Below are 21,016 nucleotides of genomic sequence, written 5' to 3'. Positions count from 1 at the left end.
CTTTCAAGTTTGGTGAAGTAACAGTATACTTGCAACTTCATGTGGTGGAGAAAGCTCCCTTTCAGATTCTCTTGGGTAGACCTTTCGATGTCCTAACGGAATCAAAAGTGCAAAACTTCAAGGATGGAGATCAGTGGGTTACGGTTTCATGCCCAAACAAAGGAATTCAAAGTGTCATCCCTACATACATGAGAGGGGAAGGCATTAAGATAAAACCTAAGCGGGAACCAACCCTACGGACGCAGAGTTCAGAGGAAGCGCAGAAAGAAAGAGAACAACGAGGGACTGAATCTTCAAATTTTCAGTCCACCTTGATGAATTGATAGAGGATCAAGGAGAGGTGGCTCTACAAATATCCGTAGATGCTCACGGTGTTCCACGAATTGAAAAATATAAAAATTTGATAAATACAAAATTCTCTCCTACGGAGCTGGCTGGAGCCTTCATAGAAGCTTCAAATAGTGAAAGGACTACTAGTCAGTCTGATTCGAGAGGGATGAAAAACATTGATATAAACGAAAAAGACCAAAAACACACAGAAGATACAAAACACAAAAACAGTGCTTCTATTTCTCCTTGTGTTACGGACAGTTTTCTTTCTTATTATTCATCAGCACTAGTTTCGAATTCCCTAGATTCCATACACGGTGAATCTACGGAACGAGAACGGTTGCTTTGTACTACTAGAAGAGGTTCAACCCTCGAAGGCTTCAACAGCCAAAAATTGGCACATCGATCGGACTCTTCTCAACAAGATAAGATAGATGAGCTTAGTGAGGTCGCCGTAGACAGCAGAGCTTTACTCTTGAAGGCTCAAGATACCCATAGTCTATGTGAACTTGTTGATTCGCTTAGTACGAATTTCAAGGATCTCGCTGATGCGTCGAGAATTGAAGAAAATCCAGATAGATTGATACCCCCGTTGCTCCGACTACGAAGTTTTGTAGGGGGTGCAGTTGAAAATGAAAGTGCATTTGATACAATGCTATATGAAGCATCTGCGCTAGTAGATTATCACCAAAGGATGTACGAAAATCACTACCAAACCGACGAATGTATAGCTTTGGATTTGGATAGGTTAGCTAAGGATCCTGAGAAACGTGGAAAGACTTTGTTCAATGAACTAGCTTTTCATAAGGAAAGATGGTTGCAAGTCTACGGGACTATAGACAACTTTCCTAAGGACCTTTATACGGGTGAAGCCCCGATAGATGAGATTCTATCGTCTACGGACTCTCTGAATGCCTACGTTATCGAACTTGATGCGTGTGTACAAGAGATGGGGCTTGCTCTACGCAAATTAGAAGGAAAGCTTTCGAGAGAAAGTCTTCCTACGAATTCATATAACACATTCTTGAGTAGCTCGCAGTCTATGGAGCGTGAGAACTATGTTTCCCAGGGTGCTACTGCGCTTGGAAAACATACAGTTCAGTCGGTCTACGGAAAATATAAGCCAGTAGCACTTAAAGTCCGACCACAATTGGCTAAGATGCCAGAAGGATTCCGAGTTCTTAGGAATATTACTGGGGATCCGCTTGAAGGGATGCCAGTACTATCACCGCACCCTCCTGCGTTCAGTCCAGGAGAACGGTATACAGAAGAACGTAAGGAAATCATAGAAAAGAATCATAATGAAGGCTTTCTATGGCCCGAAGAAATGAAATTGGTACACCATCTGATGAAAATCCAAGAGAAAGGATTCGCTTGGAGTGCAGACGAAGGTGGAACATTTCGTACAGATTTCTTCCCGCCGATTAAGTTTCCAGTGTTGCCTCACAAGCCCTGGGTTGAACGTAATATCCCTATTCCACCTGGGATTTACGAAGAAGTCTGCCAGATTTTGAAGGACAAAATCGCAGCAGGAGTATACGAACCTACTACGTCGTCGTATCGATCGAAGTGGTTCATGGTACTAAAGAAAGAGGGAAAGAGTCTACGGCTGGTTCATTCGTTAGAACCATTGAATGCAGTCACGATTCAGCATTCTGGGATTCCACCTGGAACAGCTGAGATTGCTAGTAGCTTTTCTGGAAGAGCATGTATAGGAATGTTAGACATTTGGGTTGGCTACGATGAAAGGCTTATCGACGAGGAATCGAGAGACTTTACTACGTTCCAAACGCCCTTTGGCCCCTATAGATTAGTGAAACTACCTATGGGATGGACTAATTCAGTCCCTTTGTTTCATGAGGATGTAACATACATCCTACGGGAAGAAATTCCTCATGTTACTAGACCATACATTGACGACGTACCTATACGAGGACCTAGTACTAGATATGAGTTACCTGACGGAGGCTACGAGGTGATTCCTGAAAATCCAGGCATCCGTAGATTCGTTTGGGAGCATTTACAGAACGTGAATCGAATAGTTCAGCGGATGAAGTATGCAGGAGGTACCTTTTCAGGTCCAAAGGCTTTCATTTGTTGCGCTGAAGGAATGGTAGTAGGTCATAGAGTGTCCTACGACGGTGAAAAACCTGTAGAGAAGTTTGCAGAGATCATTCTCTCTTGGGATCCGAAAAACTTCAGAAACAAAACTGATATTCGATCATTTCTGGGGATTGCAGGACAGATGCGCATGTTCATTAAGGACTACGCTAAGAAGACAAGACCATTGAATAAGCTCACTGGAGCTTTTGTACCATTTGAAATGAACGAGGAAGCTTGTGAAGCTGTCCGAGAGGTTCAAGATGGAATCCGTGATGCACCCGCGCTACGGCCCATTAACTATAAGAATCCGACGGGTATCACTTTGGCTGTAGATTCGTCTTGGCACGGTGTAGGCTATTACTTGTACCAAGTAGACCCCGAAAATCCAAAAATGAAGTTCTACAATTACTTTGGGTCTATAACGTTCAATGAGAGAGAAGCTCGCTTCTCACAACCGAAAAGAGAACTCTACGGGTTACTTATGGCGCTACGAGCGTCGAAGTATCAAACTTTTGGATGTAGACCGTTGACCGTAGAAACGGATGCCAGCTACATTAAAGGAATGTTGAACAATCCGGATAGTGCTCCGAATGCTAGCATTAACCGGTGGATTGAAGAGATCAGACTCTATCATTTTGAACTAGTTCATATTAAAGGACTTGTACATGGTCCAGATGGACTTTCGAGACCTCCTCCTGGTGGGATATCTACGCCTAGACCAGAAGGATGGGAAGAATTCCTGGTCGACGACGATGGTCAGCCAGTAAAGTTTCGAATGGGAGATGGAATCGAGGATGAACCTTTTGACATTGATACGTTCAAGGATGATATAGATCCGCGGTCAGGTTATTTGGTTTCATTAGCTGAGAGAGAAACAAAGTTGGCTACATCTGTCTTTTGCTATTTAGAAGACTTACGGTCTGCCGTAGATGAAGCAAACTTTGTAGATAAGATAAGAAATTGGGCGCTACGGAAACCTCCAGACTATGTTTCAACATTTTTGAAGCAAGTACCAGTGGTTCCGCCCGCCGTAGATGACAGTTGGAATGATTCTCATCCATATAAGCCTATACATGAATATACGAATGAGATTAAAAGGTTCGATGAGAAAGTTCCACAAATTGAAGAGTGGCTTCTAGATCCCGAAGCAGATTTTGTAAGCGAGTTATCTAAAAACGAAATGAACAGTTTCATTACATTGGGATCGAAATTCTTTCTAGACCCCGATGGGAGACTTTACAAACGGTCTGCGGATGGTTCTACACAACATAGGTTGTATGTAGTTCCTGATAAGAGGATGTGGATGCTCGTAGCAAGTCACGATCATCTAGGACATAAAGGAATGTTTGCGACTAAGTCGATCATGGAGAAACGATTTTGGTGGCCACATATGGACAAGGACATAGATTGGTTTGTCCGTAGCTGTCAAGAATGCCAGGATCGAAGGCTTGATCTTTTGAGAATACCACCAGTGGTTACTCACACACCGTCGCTGTTCCAAGTGATCCATGTAGATGTTTTAAGTATGACTCCCGCTAGCAACAGTTGTAAACTGATTGTTCACGGACGATGCGCACTATCGAGATGGTCCGAAGCAAGGGCTATTCAAAGTGATACAGCCAGAATACTCGCAGAGTGGTTTTTTGACGATATCATTAGTAGATGGGGTTGTCCCGAGGAGGTTGTTACAGATAATGCACCACAAATGATTGCTATGGCAAGGTGGCTTACGGACAAATACGGCGTCCGTAGCATTAAGATTTCACCGTACAATTCTCAAGCAAACGGAAAGATAGAGAGAGCGCATTTCGATCTACGGAGCGCGCTTTCGAAAGCCGTAGCTGGAGACCTTGCAAAATGGTACTGGTTTTTGAAGCATATTTTGTGGGCGGATAGAGTAACAACTAGGAAAGACCTAGGTTGCTCCCCCTACTTCTTTGTTACCGGTGCGGAACCTATACTACCGCTTGATATTGTGGAATCTACGTGGCTAGTGAAACTACCCAATAGGTTTCTATCACGAGAAGAGTTAATTGGCTTTCGAGCGCAAGCTCTGGCTAAACACAGAACGCATGTAACAGCTATGCGAGATAGAATTACAGAAGAAAAGCGTAGACGCTTGATCAAGTACGAACGGGAATATATACATACTATAAAACCCTTAAACTTTGAACCCGGAGACTTGGTTCAAGTACGGAATACCGCTATTGAAAAGAACTTGGATAGGAAAATGTTCCCTAGATACTTTGGGCCTTGCGTAGTCATTCGACGTACTAAAGGTGGCTCTTATATCTTAGCGGAAATGGATGGAACGTTGCTACAGGGAAAATATGGAGCCTTTCGCATCCTACCTCACGCGGCGCGATACCACATTGACCTCCCTACGGAAATAAAAGATTTAATTCAGCTATCTAAAGATGAGTTAGAAGCCATGGCTAACGAAGATGAACCAACTGAGTACGAACTTGGAGTGGACTACATCTTTGACAGGGCTCAAAACCTGAGGCTGAATGGTAATGCCTCAGCTACGGCAGAAAATGATAATGAAATTGAGCTACCTAGCGAATCCGAGGATCCAATGGACGATCCAGTAAGAGTTACTAGGTCTGCTAAGAAGAAAGTTAGATTCTCTCAGATCTGACTGAACATATGAAACTGAAAAATCCAGTTAGATTCTAATAAAATCTAACTAGTGCACAAGTATACGAAATGACAGTAATATGAAAGGAGCGGACACCGTTTATCGCTACAGCCAGCCATTGTTAAAAGAGTGATCTACGGAAAGATACACTACTGAATAGACTCCATAGGAGCACCTGCATCCGCCTCAGTAGGCTGGTTTGTAGACCTCTCCTGTGTTGAAGTTGACGTAGCTGACTGTTCGACGGAAAGGGCGAGGCGGGAAAGGACTAGCTGATTTGCCTCGACGAGTTTTTCGTAGGCTGCCCGGTACGCTGCTCCTTGGTGAAGGATCGAAAAGGCCGATGCATTGACCTCCGTACGGAGGAGGGTCTGAATGGCGGCGAGGTCGGACGCAGAAAGGGAGTCCATACCAAAATGGGCCGGCATGCTGGCTATGACCTTGAGTACAGAGAGATGCGTAGACTCTCTGCATTTCTTCTCCTCTGTCCAACAAGTTGTCATAAGTGATGCTACAGCCACGAATAAAGAGAGGACGGTCCCAAGGTGGACACTCACCCTCAGATTCGGGCGTAAGGTCTACGCCTGCCTTATCGATACGAGCCTTCTTAGCAGGCTTTGCTTCGGTCTACGGAAAGATTAGAAATGATTTATATGAAACGAATAATGCGATCTACGGACCTCTTTCTTCTTGGAAATGCGAATTTTCATAGGATCCTTCCCTTTAGTGGCGTCCTTCATTTTGAAGTCGTCATTCTGATAAAAGGATTGAGCCGTAGATAGGTTTAGAACAAACTGGAAGGCTTACTTTATTGTTTGCTTCTTCAGTATCAGAGATTTCGATAGTAGCTTCGTTGCGAGAAGAGCTAGCTCCCTACGGCGAAGTCAATATTGAAAATTAGAAAGATTGATAAACTAAGAGCTTACATTCTTGCGCTTGATAGCAGATGCCTTGTTGCGCACAGCGCACATCTCGACGTAGAAGGATTTGGCCTTTGCGAAGTCAACGCTCTTATCGAGGGAGAACTGCTCAATGTCAGCGGTGACCATCTCGACGACGTTGCGATAAAGATCAAACGCAACATCGTCTTTGGCAGACTGGTAGCTTTGGAGCTTGGTCTGAACCTACGGCAGAAGCATTGCAATGAAACAGAGATGAAAGAGCGGTGCTAAACGTACCACAACGTCGAGAAGCTGTTTGGTGAACAGCTCAGCGGACAGCTTGTTAGCGTAGGGACGCAACTGGCTGACTTGTTCAACGATCGGAGCAGCGCGTTCAACCCAGATTTTGGTAGGAACAAATTCGCTACGAGTGGACATGTTTTAGATAATATGAGAATGTAAGAGTTGAGAATTGGTTACTACGAATGCTGGTAGAGCTGGGTAGTGAAGAATTGACTATCTACGGTCAACCTTTTATACCTTTTACGCTCTACTATCCAGTCGTAGATGACTTCTCTACCTTATGGTCCTAAAGGACTCCCGGATCCAACATCTAGTCAACAGGAGTTGACTGCTCATTTGTTTGGGGGAGAGGTACCTTAGGTTCCTGAAAATTTGACTGTAGATTCAAGTTTTGTGATTTGGACACCTACATGAACATACGGGTGTACCTACGGATCCTGAAAAGATAACCATCGCTTAAGAAAAGCGTATAAGCGAGAAGCTACGCGAGAGATGCATAGCGATAAGAATGATTGAACAATATGCTACGGATAGATTCATCTAGCTCCGAGCATAGAGATACACGAGCTACGGCCGATGAGACTTTAACTTAGCAATTAGAGTTTTAAGTTGGACACATTTGAACTTAGTTCACACAGTATATGAATCAAACAAGTCTTGATTCTACTACAAGATATGAAACTAAAAATACAAAAAGAGAACTTAGGCGCCGTAGCGCATACCAAGAATACAAAAGATGAGGCAGATGCCCAATACAAGAATCAAGAAGCTACAATAAAAGTAGGCTATTGATACAACCAAGAAGACATGAAAATGATGATTACAGATTTGATATTAAAAGTTCAAGGGAAGAAAGACTACTAAGCTCTAACAAAGAGTTAGTAACCTTGAATTTATAAGATAGAAATATCGAGCTTACCTTTTGCGTCGCAGCTGAAGGCCAAACGCCCTCTCAACGGCTCGCCTGTCTTGATCCAGCTTGGCAATGACTGCCTTGGAAACTGGATCGAGAGAGCGGCAGACAGAAGGGGAGGAAGAATCCGAAGATTCTCCCTCGTCCTCACTGTCCCCCTCCTCTTCTTCCGTACTTGAATCTTCGGAACTCTAGATAGAAATGATTAGAACCAGTCTACAGAAAGATAGTAAGAGACTTACCGCTTCCTCGGCCTCATCGTCGATCAAGTCGTGAGCTGTAATCGCTACTTCCTAGAAATAATATGAATAAAAGATAGAACATGATTAAAAGATTGACTTACGGGTTCTTGTACTTGAGGATCTTCAGCGCCCTCAGCGTCCTGAACCGTACTGGACTTGGCTACAGATGAAGAAGCCGCCGCAGAAGAAGAGTCCGATGAACCACCATCAGATTCACCCTCTTCTTCTTCCTCTTCATCTGCGCTATCCTTCTCGGAAGCTCCAGAAGTAGCAATGGGAGCTGGTGGATTGATAGTAGAGCTGGACGGCTAGAATAAAGGAATCGAGGATGAATCCTAGGGATCCCCGTAGATGAGAAATGAATGAGGCTTACCAGAGGAACAGAAGAAGAAGCAGGTTCTACGACCTCTTCTACTGCAGATCCAGAGAGAGACCAACCAAGGGCCTCACCAAGAGCTTTAACTTGGGAGGGGGTCATCTTGAAGTCTTCATCGTCACCGAGACCTTTGAATACTTCGACTGGATCCCTCCCAGCTGCCCGTAGCGCCCGCTGACTCTCCTGAATGTTTGACCAGACCAACTTAGCGGCGTTGTAAGTGGTCTTCTGGGCCAGCTGAATCTGTTCATAAGACCGTAGTTCGCGATCGAGCCGTAGGGCGATCTTGGCCAAAACTGACAAAAGAAATTAAATGAAATGAAATGAAAACGAATCATAGGAAAAACCTACGAAGGTTATTACTAGAAGCGGCTTCGAGTTTCTTCAATCCAGATCGTGAGTTGTCTGGATCAAAGAAAGAGCACTTCTGCTTCCCTGCGAAGCAACGTGCACAAGTCGGTCTACGCCCAGCCTTGCCACTGGCAGCCCAGATCGGTTTGCAATCTGCGTAGCCGAAGTAGGTGCATCGGCCACAGGGCGTTAGATGATCAAACTGAACGAAGACAGTTAGAAAGAACGTATACGACTTGGACGAAAAGAAAACGTAACTCACGAAAGTTACAGAACGGCCAGCTTTCAGAATTGATTCAAGGCTCAACTTAGCCTCTCCAAGATCAAACTGGAGATCCATGTCTGATCTACGGTGTAAGAAAAGATGATGGGAATAGAAGCGGAGCACTTACTTCGAGCTTCCCCGATCCAAGACTCGGGAAAGGCATGTGAGGGTGTGGAAGATGTCCACATTTCGCCTACGGATGGTGGAATTCGGTTTTCGGTCGTCTTCTTAGGGCCTTTACCCTTGGAAGCTCGTCCGGGTATTGATTCCGTAGGAGTATCAACCGCCATCGCCTCGGAATCGGAAGTGAGGGCGGTGGAGCGCTTTTGAGCGCGAGATCGAGTTTGATAGCGCTATTAAGGCATCAGACCTAAGGAAATGAATCGAGAGGAAAAGAACGTACTGAAGGAGGGGGAGACCCCGCATCATCAGAAGTTTCGGCAAAGGCGACTTTCTTGACGAAGGTTCGAGCAGCCTTGGCCTTCTTTGGTTGCGAAGGACCAGCCGTAGGCGAGATAGGAGCCTAGATACGTTAAGACAAACAGGCAAATAAGAGGAAATAAGTGGCATACCTTGCGTTTTGAAGCCGACCTTGATGGTCCAGCAACTGGAAGCGTAGAGGGACCCGCTTCAGATGAACCGAAAGCAGGTTGAACATTGGTTGCCTGGGGCGAACCCATGACCACATCCTGGGAGCTCGTAGCTACCACAGGAGGAACCAGAAGTGCGGGTAAAGGGAGCTACGGTGAAAGCTGAACGTTCAAGAAAGAAAAATGAATAGAGAAAACTTACCGTAGATGGCAGAGTTGATCTGGGAGCATTCGGAAGATAAAGTTCTGGGGCTTCCGAATCAAAATCGAAGTGCTACGGAAGCAAAATAAGATCAAAAGAGAACAAAGATGGGAGTTGAAACTTACACCGTAGAGGTCGAGTAAGTGATTGGTCTCGGCTAGACCATATTGCCACTCGTTTCCGGGGACCTTCCAATCATTGGCCAGGAAAGTGAGTGTTGCCATTAGTTGAAGTGCCGGGGAAATCCAGTCTTCATCACTGAATCGGACAATTTGGCGATAAAGGTCGTTCTACAGCAGAGTCAGAGCGCACCAAGTAGCTAGAAAAAGAGAAGACACACCAGAAAAGAGCCGTTCTCTCGGAACTCCTCAAATAGTTGAGGTTCTTCTGTCACCTTAGCGATAAGTCGGTTGTTTAGACTTCCGATCCAGGTGTGAACGAAGAGGAGGTTGGCCTCCAGAGCGTCCAGGATTATAGGAGACGGGATGTAGGGCTCCGTAGCAGGCGCCTTGCCCTTGCCTTTGTCTTGTTTGGACGGCATTGGATATGATCTACGGCGTCACATTAGTATGCGACACCACAAAGAGAAAAGAAAAGAAAAACAATCTACGGGCCTCGGAGCAGACTCCGAAGCCTCCGTAGATTGTCCCCACTCACCTTGAGAACGTTGAGAACAGTGAGCAAAGAGATAAGAAGAGCGGCGGCGAAGAGCGACCGTAGAGTGGTGGGAGAAAGGAAGAAAGAATTTTTCTTCTAAGTTCAACTGCTGCGGTTTTTATAGCCAAATCCAACATATGAACCAGCACATGACCGTAGAACATTGCAGAATGTTGTAGAATATTCCAGATCTACGGAAATTAAAGCCTCGAGGCTGTTGAAATCATCTACGGAATGATGAGGCCATAATTAAGAAATGATGGAAGTAATTAACGACGGAACATTGCATCGTAGGAGTTCTAGCGTGGGAAAATCATTTTGATGTCGGAACATTTCCTTTTTGGGAACATTAGCGCTGGTCAGCGTAGAGCTCGAGCTCAAAATTTCTCTAAGTCAGAGACTTGACGGTTGTACATTAGAGTGTACACTGTAGATAAGATTAAGTAGATCTAGGGGCCATTTTGAAGGCTTTTAGTAGAACTACTAAATGAAAAAGCCGTAGATCAATTCAAACGATAGAAGATGATGTTGTACTCAGTCCGTAGATGGACTGGGGACAGTCCTCTTTTGTTTGGGGGAGATAATGCGACTTAGTTGACTATGCTACAAGGTTCTTTTTGCACTTTAAAACAGTGCTACGGAGCGATATTTATCGTATTAAGAACTAGAGTGAGCCCGAATTGCTAGTTAAAGCTAGTGCCGCTAGTAGAATGTGCCGTAGGCGCAGCTAGACCAGTTAGAGAGAGCCGTAGATCGTGTCAGAAAACTGTATGACCGTTCGAAACCTGTAGAACTCTATGAGCAGAGGACTTAAGCGGTGATTCACCGAGTTCTACTCTCTACATTCTACTATGCACTGGCATATCAAGGGATTGTACTATTAGAAGACTTGTAGTCTTCACAGAACCGTTCGTAGCAGAACCTAACAAAGTCAAAAGACCTTCATACTAGGAGTACCTACTTCTACGGGGGATTTAGTTGACAAGAAATCGGACATAGGACCACACAGACTAGGAGAAATTTGATATGACCGTAGATCGAGTCCCGATCTGAGGAAAAGACAAAAAGACATGATACAGATCACAGATCACAGATAGAGTACCTAGGAACCAGGCAGGAATGAACAACGGATCTCGGAGTCCACGCTGTTCATGTGCTATGGCGATTCGGAACCCTGGATCCATATGCTGGAACTACTTGGACACACAAAGTCCATATGCTGGAACTACTTGGACACACAAAGTCCATATGATTTGATAACGTCGAAATGCAGGATAAGGTCCGTAGGCAGGAAATACCATATGGTACGCCTATGTAGGTCCATTCTACATGCTGAAACAAGAATGAAGAACGGTCCAGATTGGTCCAAAACATATGATTCGAATACGGAAAAGCTCCGTAGACAAGATTCTGCACATGTAGCAGTCCCTAGCGATAAGACTCCGCATGGATTCGTAGCTACGGTGCATTATTTTTAGAGATAGAACAAGTAGAGATAGGATTACAAAGCTAGCGTAGAAGTAGTATAAAAGCAGCTCATGTATCCGTAGATAAAGGAAGTACTACCCGTGCGTAGGAAAGTCCTGAGTGGGTTGCCCGTGAGTAACTGCTCTTGACACCAATAGAGAGATTTGCCCTGTCTTTGTGCAGTGAAACGATAAGATTTGATTTGAACTATACGAGACCGTCGAGGTCAAAAACTAGAGAACTATCCGTCCGTAGGCCGCCGAGGTCTTGATTACTGTTTCGTGATCCGTCGAGGGTCTTAGCGTTCGTGTCCGCCGAGGACTTAGTTTTCGTGTCCGTCGAGGGCAATAGTCTCCAATCGTTCGAATTAGTCTTACCGTAGACGAAATTCATAGTCCCACTTAGTCCACTGGACAATAAACAGAGCCCCTACAACCCTAGAGTCCCCGTAGCTGTGGTGTTTTACACTTGCAGTTACACATTGATTTCATAAAACGTTCCTACGATATTGAGACTGTGATCTTGTGCGTAACCTTTGCCAAGCAGTCCACCCTTGCAATCTTTCCTGGTGTGTAGAGTTATTGATAGACTTTACACGGAGGTTTACTAGTTTTTGGGTTGATTTGGTGTTGGTGCTACTCCCGTAGCTCTGATATTAGGTTAACTCTTGAGTGGTATTCTTCGCCCATTACCGGCTGTAAATATTCATCCTTATTCCATTCCTACTCACCACCAAGACCCTCATGGTCCAGTACATAGTCATGTACCCTCAAGTCATCCTTCCAATAGAATGTTTGATGGTGTCTATGCTGTTGCCCTTCCACCGCTCTACTCTCGTGAAGCCCCAGCTCAGTTTCGAGGATCATATGCCAAGGTCGAAGATTTCATTAAGCATTTTGAGAGATTGCTAGTAAAGTATGGAATTAACGATGAGAGAGAACAATGTGAAGGAATACTGGAGTATTGTTCTACAAAAGTCCGAAGAACCATACAGTCCCTCACTGCATATCAGCTAGGATCCTGGAAGAAGTTGAAGAAAGAGATTCTTCGCTTGTATGATGCTGACCGTGCTCAAAACCGATACCAACCTAGTGACATTCAGGCTTTGGCTTTGAGACAGGCAGCTCATCCCATTGACAACCTATCCCAATGGTTGAAGTATGTCAGACGTTTTCAAGAAAGAGGTGGTATATTGGTTCAAACCGGAAGGATGACTGTCCAAATATATGCCACTTATTTTTGGTTGGGAATTCCACAACGTTTGAAAGGAATTTTGGAGTTGACCTTGCATGCCAAGAAACCTCTCAGGGATGTTTCTGAACCCTATCCAGTTGAGGAGGTATGTGAAGCTGCAGAACATTTCTTTAAGCGGTCCAGATTTGTTTCCATGGTACCTGATGCTGGAGCCTTTGGAACCCAGCAACAAGAAGAGGACTCTGGAGAGGACTCGGAATCTGAATCTGAATCTGAATCTGATGAGGAGGACTATGAAAAATGGAGGAAGAAGTTCAAGGAAAGAAGGAAGAAGAAATCTCGCACCAAGTCAAAGGATATTAAAAATTCTTACCCCGCACCAACAGTCCCCATGGCACCTGCAGAGGTTTCTAGGACAACACAGTTCTCAGGACCTCAATCAGAAGTTGCAGATCTAATCACCAGATTAAATTCAATGCAGTTGGATCACCCGGAATATGGGACATTGTATTACAGGGCCACCACTATGGACCCACACAGCAAGAATTGTATCAATAAAATTCCTGGTCCACAGTTTATACCCAACAACCGTCCACTAAATTCCTATTCAGGAGGGCAAGGCAATAGACCTCCCAATAATTTTTCCCGTGATGGAAGGGGAATGGGGGTTAATTCATATGAACAGCGACCACCACTCAATTCCTCCTTTACCTGTTTTGGATGTGGAAACCCTAAACATCGAATCACTGAATGTCCCTTAGTAACCGAACGGATCACCAAACAAGAGATTAAGTGGTGTCCAGATCGCCGGAAGTATGTACTCTTTGATGGAACTGACCTTGGACGTCATTCACCTGGCGAAACTTTAATTCAAGCCATTGAGCAGAATATACGGGAAAAAGAATCACGTACCAGTCCGTCCCCAAACCAGGCAATGCTTCTCACCATATCTGACGCCGTCCAAAATTTCTATGCCCAACAAGGATCCAGTCAGACCAATGACAGGGACGAGGTGGAATATGAAACAGCAACTGAAACAAGCGAGGACGGGTCTTCTGGTAAATCGGCGGATGAATCTGATGGTTATAGTGGAATGTGGGGCGAATCTGAATCTGAATTATCGGAAATATCGAAAGACGAGGACTCATCACTTACTTATGACACCAATTTGGCCCAGGCTAACGTTCATTTAGGGGCTGATCATACTAAAACAACTTCCCGGAGCTCCAGAAACCATGTACAACAGGGTCCGAGAGATGATGCACGAGAATTAAGAGCCAAAAGGGCAGTTCATCCACCCAGAAGGGCGGATGGTACTACCCCAACGTGGCAAGAGTCTGTAGGAGTCCATAAACGGTCACCAAGAGCAGGGACGGTGAAAGGAAATGAACCAGAACGGATTTCGGGAAAAATCCCCGAAGTAAAAGAACGGATCGGAAATAAAGCGCCGAATATGCCGCCGGACCGAAATAAAATGGACACTAGACCCGATAATTCCGCGGCCGTGGAACCGGCGCCGCCGACAGCGCAAATTTTGCCGAATCCGGCGGCAGAAAACTTGACACATGGCCATCCGCCTTCTTTTCTTCCCTCCCATCCTCTCCCATTCGATGCCCGCCTTCCGTCCAAGCGAAGGGCAGTTTCCCTTGAACCCGAGCTTCTGGTTCAAGGAAAAACTATTCCTCATATGTCTTCTCGACCTCCCACACAGCAACGCGTCAAGATAAATACACCAGAAATCACGAAAGTCTCGCCAGAACCCACACGCATTAGACGTGAACGCAAGACTGACCTCGCCAGACGCGTCGATACGCGAGAGATCGTCTCCCAGCTCCTTGGAACAACGATTCAGATGCCATTAGGAGATATGTTAGGAGTTTCCAAGGAGGTAAGTTCGATTTTTCATGAATTAACTAAAGTAAAGGTCCCCAGGGCAACGAAAACCTCCAAAACGGTCCTAGCACAAGTTAATTCACGACCTCACACGGCTACCTACCTCACTCACAACGCACAACTCATCGAAATTCTGTTGGAATTTGAAGGAAACCATATCCGGGCGATTATTGACACTGGGTCAATGATCAACGTGATCAGTAGTCGAACATACGAGGCCGCCATTCGCCTTCCAATAGATTTAGGGCGACAAACCGTTATGCACGATGCTAACGGCGGCGAAGGCGTACTGCGTGGAGCAATTGACGGACTGAGATTACTTTGCAGTTCGGTACAAACCGTAGGATTCTTCTACGTTGGTGAGTCGGTCCCCTTTGAAATGTTGTTAGGGCGACCATGGCTGAGGGAGAATGCGGTTAGCATCGACGAGAGACGTAATGGGACATACTTGGTCTTCAAGGATAGGGAAAGCTGGGAACCGCGATTTGAAATGCTTGCTTCAACCATTTTGGGCCAATGTCCGCAATTCAGACTTGCTGGAAGGGTAAAAGGTGCGACAATTCGGGCTTACCTTGCTCGTTTTGTATCCTCACGCGTCCCCGACTGTAGGGAAAGCAGATCGGACTCTAAGATAGAGGAATTACCAGAAACCGAAGCCGAGGACAACAACGACGACGAAATAAACACAATGGCAACATATGGAACGCAATTGCAAAGTGGCGAAGGTGAAATTCAACAACGTCAACCATTTTATGACGGATTTGACATACCTTTCAGTCAACCACGATTACGTTCAGCTCGCTGGACTCCCCCTTTGTCGCAAATCAATCAAATAGGTCACAATGACGGCACAGTAAGGACTCTTGAAGAAAGAAATACAATACAGGAACCTCCCGACGACGTAACATCGCAAGATCTACACAATCCGTCGCCTATACGCTCCCTGGTTCATTCAGTGAGTCCCGAAATCAAGGATTCTGACAGCCCGCCAACTCCTTTTAAATTGTTACTGCAGGTGTGGCTGGAAATCGTACTTACGGCGAGTGCACTTCTGCTCGCTTGGCTTGACCAACGAATGGAGGTCCTTTGCCCGGAACATGAAACAGATAAAAGAGGGTCGAGTTCGACACCTCCGGACTCCCCTCATCATAACTCTGTTTTTTATTCAATGCCCCCTCGTACTCGCTCCCAGACTAAACGTCTTTTTGGAGAGGCTGGTCCTCTCGCTTCTCAGCTTCCTGTTGGTCCTCCACAACCGACTCACCCTCCACCACCTATTCCTCAGTCTACCCCTTCACCGAAACTTCCTCCACCTCCTATTGGCTTGGTTGATCCAGGCCCGATCGACAAGACCGTTGCTGCCTTGAGAGAAGTTACGACAAGCGCAGCCATTCGTGACATCTGCGAAGATGCCGCACGTCGCTACCGTCAGACAGGGCTTATTCACACCCGTCCTTTTGTTTTGAGTACGGCGCAAGCCTATCTCATTGCAGCGGAACCCACAGCAAATGGTGGATTTCGTCAGGAGATGGTGTTGTTGAACACCGGCGCTATGTTGTACAACCCCGAGAAGAAAGACAATTCCTTTCAACTTGGGCATGCATATGTTCGCTTTTACCCCAATGTCGCACCTCTTCCTATTGCTCCGAAAGCTGTACTCGCCCAACATTTGGTGTACACTTACAAGGAACGTCAGCCTACCGACCCAGCAGTTGCCCGAGTGGAGCTAGCGAGTGGCACCCATAGTCTCAAGGCTTCAGACTTCAAGACTGCGGGACCGTTCCAAGTAGACCCTTCGTCCTTGGAGAAGGAGTGCAATGGTAAGTCTCGATTGTCATCAGAAGGGCATTCGAGGCATTTAAAATCCGTATACGTAGCTATTGTGGCAGAAGCGACGGACTCGGATGAGCCGCCAGAATTGATTGATGTGGACGAAGTCAAAAGTGATGTTGACGAGGTCAAGATGGACGTCGATGACGCCGAACTTGATAACAGCAAGGCCAACATGGACATTGCCGTACCGGACACCTCTTCCAAGCTACCCATTAGATCGCGAACCATACGCCCACCATCCCCTACCTCTTCTACGGTCTCTAATTGCGGTTCTGACACCACCATGGAACTGCAGTATCCTAGTGCTCCAACTCCCCCAGCCTTACCTGCCGCTGATCCTTCCAGTCTTCGAGTCAAGCCAGCTAACACCACTGGAATCCCTACGCCATTCTTTGACAGCCGGTTAACACCTAGGACTCGGATCTTACCCAGCGCATTACTCTCTGTTGGCGAGTTGGAACGCCTTATTGAGCGTCCCGCTGTTGGCTGTCCGATTTTTATCGAACTTGATCCAATTCCTGAAGTGGATTTCGGCAAACTCACATCCATTTTCCAAGTCCAGAACCATGCCATTGTCTGTGAACATCCTAGGGAGAGTCATGGAAGGCTTCAGCAGGCGTATCGTGCACTTTTCGACGAATTTCAGTATCAGATGATTGAAGAAAAAGCCGAACACTTCTATGATGCTGGCGAAACACCCAGTGAGGCCAACCGTCAGGCAGTAGCCAAGCATTTCGAACATTCGGAGGTGTGTCGACAGTTGACAAACAGGTTCCGGTTCAGACAGTTCATGTCCCATACCATACCATCGCAACCATTGATGGAACAAGAGGAGTTTAGCCAAGAAAATTGGCTGGAGGAGAACGAGTTTGGAGGTATATCTGTAGGGGAAGCAGGAAGGTGGAAGTACCGAAAGCTGATTGCTCTTAGCCTTGACCGTCAACTTTATCGGGCCATGCGCTTCACCACGGAGTATTTCCTGCTCCGAAAGGTGGACCACTTGTTCCGTGCCCGTTATTTCGCATACGTCACTTACCCCAATGCTCTCGAACGTTACCAACACTTCCATGATAACCGATTTTTGAACACCGAGCAACGCCGTTGGTTGATTACTGCCTGGGAGATTTTTATTCACTTACAGGATGTCGAAATATCGGCGTTGGTACAGTTTTCACTCCGTATGAAGTACCGAGACTCGGAGGCCTTGGACACCTTGCACCAGAAAGGTTTGATGCCCAAATTCCCGACCATTTTACCTGGTATAGTCTCCAGGACCTGGAATGAGACTCTCTCATGCCAGGAGGATGTTGGAACATTCAACGCCCATGTTGCTTTACCTGCCTCTACTCCGAAACTCGACCATTCCTCACCCAACCCCAGAATCCCTTTCCGATTGCCTCGAACTCTGGCCCCACTACTTAACCCACCTTCTGACATTTTTTCTGCACCTAACCCGTCCTCTAAAGCTGCCGTTCTTTAAATCTACCTCGAGAATCACACCCGCCACTGTCCAAATTTCCGAAATCTCTCTGTCTTCCGATTTTTTTAGGTTGCTGGTCAACCAGAACAATTTATTCATCACCGTAACCCAAGGTTTGTGTTAAATTGTTCCCCGCGATTCTCGTTCTCATGGAAGACAACCCCAGCCTTTTGTACCGTTTTCCATTCAGCATTCCACATGACCAAGTGTCGTCCAAGCCCAACAGCGCTAGCCGCTGGAACATCCCATGCTGGTCAGGGACCCCCACCACAGTATTTTCCTCCACATCCCCACACTCACAACTCTGGTGTCCACGTACGCTTGCGTACGCCTTCACCTATCTCTCGTTATCCACGTTCTACTCCCAGACAATCCGAGCCGAACCACCTTCCTCCCTCATCAACTCATCACCCTCCACTAGCTCCACCCTCCTTGGCTCATCCGCCGGGGCGGAACATTCATTCTCATCACTATCCACCTCACACTTACCAGCAGGTACACTCTCGGACCTTGCCAAGTGCGACAACTCGAGCATCTTCTACTCGTTACTATCGGGAACACCCTCCACCAGTGGTGAACCTGGAACGACCACCTGTACCCCCTATTTATCGACACCCCTCCCCTTTTCGTGCGGAATTTCTGAACATTACCCCGGAAGAGCATGTACGGCGAAGTGCGACACGTACATATATCCCTTGTCCTGGGGGAACATTTCCGTTACAAGATCCTGTCCCTATTTATCCTACTCCAATGGTGCATGTCACTGCTACTCACCTGCCTACCAGACCTCGAACGGTTCGAAATTATCGTCAACAACCCCAGCCCAATGCTACCCGCTTTCATCGTCATGGTACTGCCAATGCCCAGGAGACCTTTGTATACCACTATACTCAACATTGGCGATTGGCAGCAATGGAACGTGTGGCAATGTGTGCCCGAGAGTTCGAGATACTGATAGAACAACAAAGGCGAGAATTTCAGACTTGGTTGGCCCATGCTCAAATGTTACTTCATTATCCATCACCCCATTCTTCCTTGAACTAACCACTACGTTCCTTACCAACTACACTATCTTTCGGAATAGCCAACTATTACAGTCCTTTACCCATACTGTCATTACTATTTGTGTTGTTGTCTTAGGCTTATCATCGGGAATGATATTATTCGTTTCATATTTTGTGGTGACGGGTAAAGAAATGAAGGAAGAAAGAATTGAGAGAGGTGTACCTTCCTGTCTTTACATTGGAATTCCGCGAAGGAAAAGCGCACTTAGACGAGTTCGCACTAACCCTGGAATTTTGGACTTGGAGAAAACCGAAAATTTGGGCAAAGTTTGGGGAGTCCTGACTCAATCGCTGATACTGTTGACCAAGAAAACGGAGAAAATTCCTCCTGACCGTACAATCAAGCTAAACTGGGCTAACAGGAACCATGTAGTAGAAGGATTACCTGAAGAAGTTCTTAAAGTTGAGGGATTTACATTAGAGGAAGATGATGAATATGTGGTTTTCCCCACTACTCTTGATGGCGAACTGGAATCCACTGAACCGTCCCTCTCCTATACTGCGTACAAATGTGTAGCTCAAAAGGTCAGACCTGTTTCCACTATCATGCCACCTGAAAGTCGAGTGCGGCGCACCATTCCAGAGGACCCTTTGATTTCCTTACCACCCTTACCATATGATCCACCAGAATTTCAGCCAACTTCACGTCTGGACCATGAACGCCTTAAAATATTGGACTTAAACTCAACTGGATTTCTGTTACCAGACGAAGAAAGGTTATTCCAACATGTGGTATCCATAAACCAGGAGGCTTTCGCTTTTGAAGACATAGAACGGGGAACTCTCAAAGACTCATATTTTTCACCATATGTTATTCCGACCATTCCGCACCAACCTTGGCAATATCGCAACATTCCCATACCTCCAGGAATTCAGGACAAGGTGAATGAGGTGTTGAAACTCAAGATTGATGCTGGAGTATATGAACCCAGCGTATCATCTTACCGATCCATGTGGTTTTGCGTCCTTAAGAAGAATGGAAAATTACGAATAGTCCATGATCTCCAGCCTTTGAACAAAGTAACTGTATGGGACGCAGGAATGTTACCAATCATTGATGACTTCATTGAAGGCTTTGCGGGAAGACAATGTTATTCGGTGTTTGATCTGTTCTGGGGATTTGATGCCCGGAAAATAGATGAATCTAGCAGAGAACTCACTGCCTTTATGACTCCCATGGGACTACTCCAAATCACCTCCCTTCCCACTGGATTTACCAACTCTCCTGCCGAATTTCAAAAGTGTATGGCCTTTGTTTTGCAAGAAGATCTTCCTGAAGTGGCCAATATTTTTATTGATGACTTGGCTATTAAAGGACCAAAGAGTCAATATTTGGACAGCCAGGGAGAACCAGAGCGCTTAGCAGAGAATCCAGGAATACGGCGTTTTATTTGGGAACATGCCAATGATGTACACCGTATCATGCACCGAGTCAAATGCGCTGGAGCTACATTCTCTGGTCACAAGGCTCAGGTGTGCAGACCTGAAGCCCTGATCTTGGGACAAAGATGCAACAATCAAGGACGAATTCCTGACCAGGGACGAGCAGATAAAATATTGAGTTGGCCCATTCTGGAGGACTCCAAGCATGTTCGCCAATTCTTAGGATTATGTGGATCAGTAAGGATCTGGATAAGAGACTATTCCATGATCATCAGGCCTCTTACTAAATTGTATCACAGGGACGTTCCGTTCCAATGGGGAGAAAATCAGCAGAAAGCTTTTGACCAGATTAAGAAGGCCATATCATCCGCTCCTGCAATGAAACCCATTGACTATGACTGCGACCGAACTGTCATTCTATCTGTGGACTCAAGTAAAGAAGGTACAGGAATGATTTTATCCCAATTGGATGAACAAGGAAGAAAGATTCCAGCACGTTATGGATCCATTCCCATGAGCGAAAGTGAATCCCGCTATTCACAGCCCAAGTTGGAGTTGTTTGGATTATACAGAGCCCTTCGACATTGGAGAATTTATTTAGTAGGAGTGAAACGCCTCAGGGTAGAAGTGGATGCCAAGTATATTCGCGGAATGATTAAGGAACCCGACTTACAACCCAACGCAGCAATCAATCGTTGGATTCAGGGCATCCTTTTGTTCGACTTTGAACTGGTTCATGTTCCAGCCACTAGATTTAAAGGACCTGATGCCCTTTCAAGAAGACCTTTAGCTGAAGGAGAGACCGCTATTAGCGATGATGACACATGGTTGGACAGAGTGGCTTTATT

At 45.9% G+C, this 21,016-nt stretch overlaps 1 protein-coding gene across 1 annotated transcript; it reads left to right on the top strand.

Annotated features, from left to right (window-relative positions):
• Positions 1-12,111: 12,111 nt before the first annotated feature.
• E1B28_011050 (uncharacterized protein) lies at positions 12,112-17,721 on the top strand (the record flags this gene model as incomplete). The annotated part of the gene is made up of 1 exon (XM_043156046.1): positions 12,112-17,721. One exon carries the CDS (start codon positions 12,112-12,114, stop codon positions 17,719-17,721), a length of 5,610 nt encoding a protein of 1,869 aa, XP_043005830.1.
• Between the last annotated feature and the right edge of the window lie 3,295 nt (positions 17,722-21,016).

The sequence above is a fragment of the Marasmius oreades genome, chromosome 7, assembly GCF_018924745.1.
Source record: "Marasmius oreades isolate 03SP1 chromosome 7, whole genome shotgun sequence".
Taxonomy (NCBI): Eukaryota; Fungi; Basidiomycota; class Agaricomycetes; order Agaricales; family Marasmiaceae; genus Marasmius; species Marasmius oreades.
This window is presented reverse-complemented; position numbering and strand designations above follow the sequence as displayed.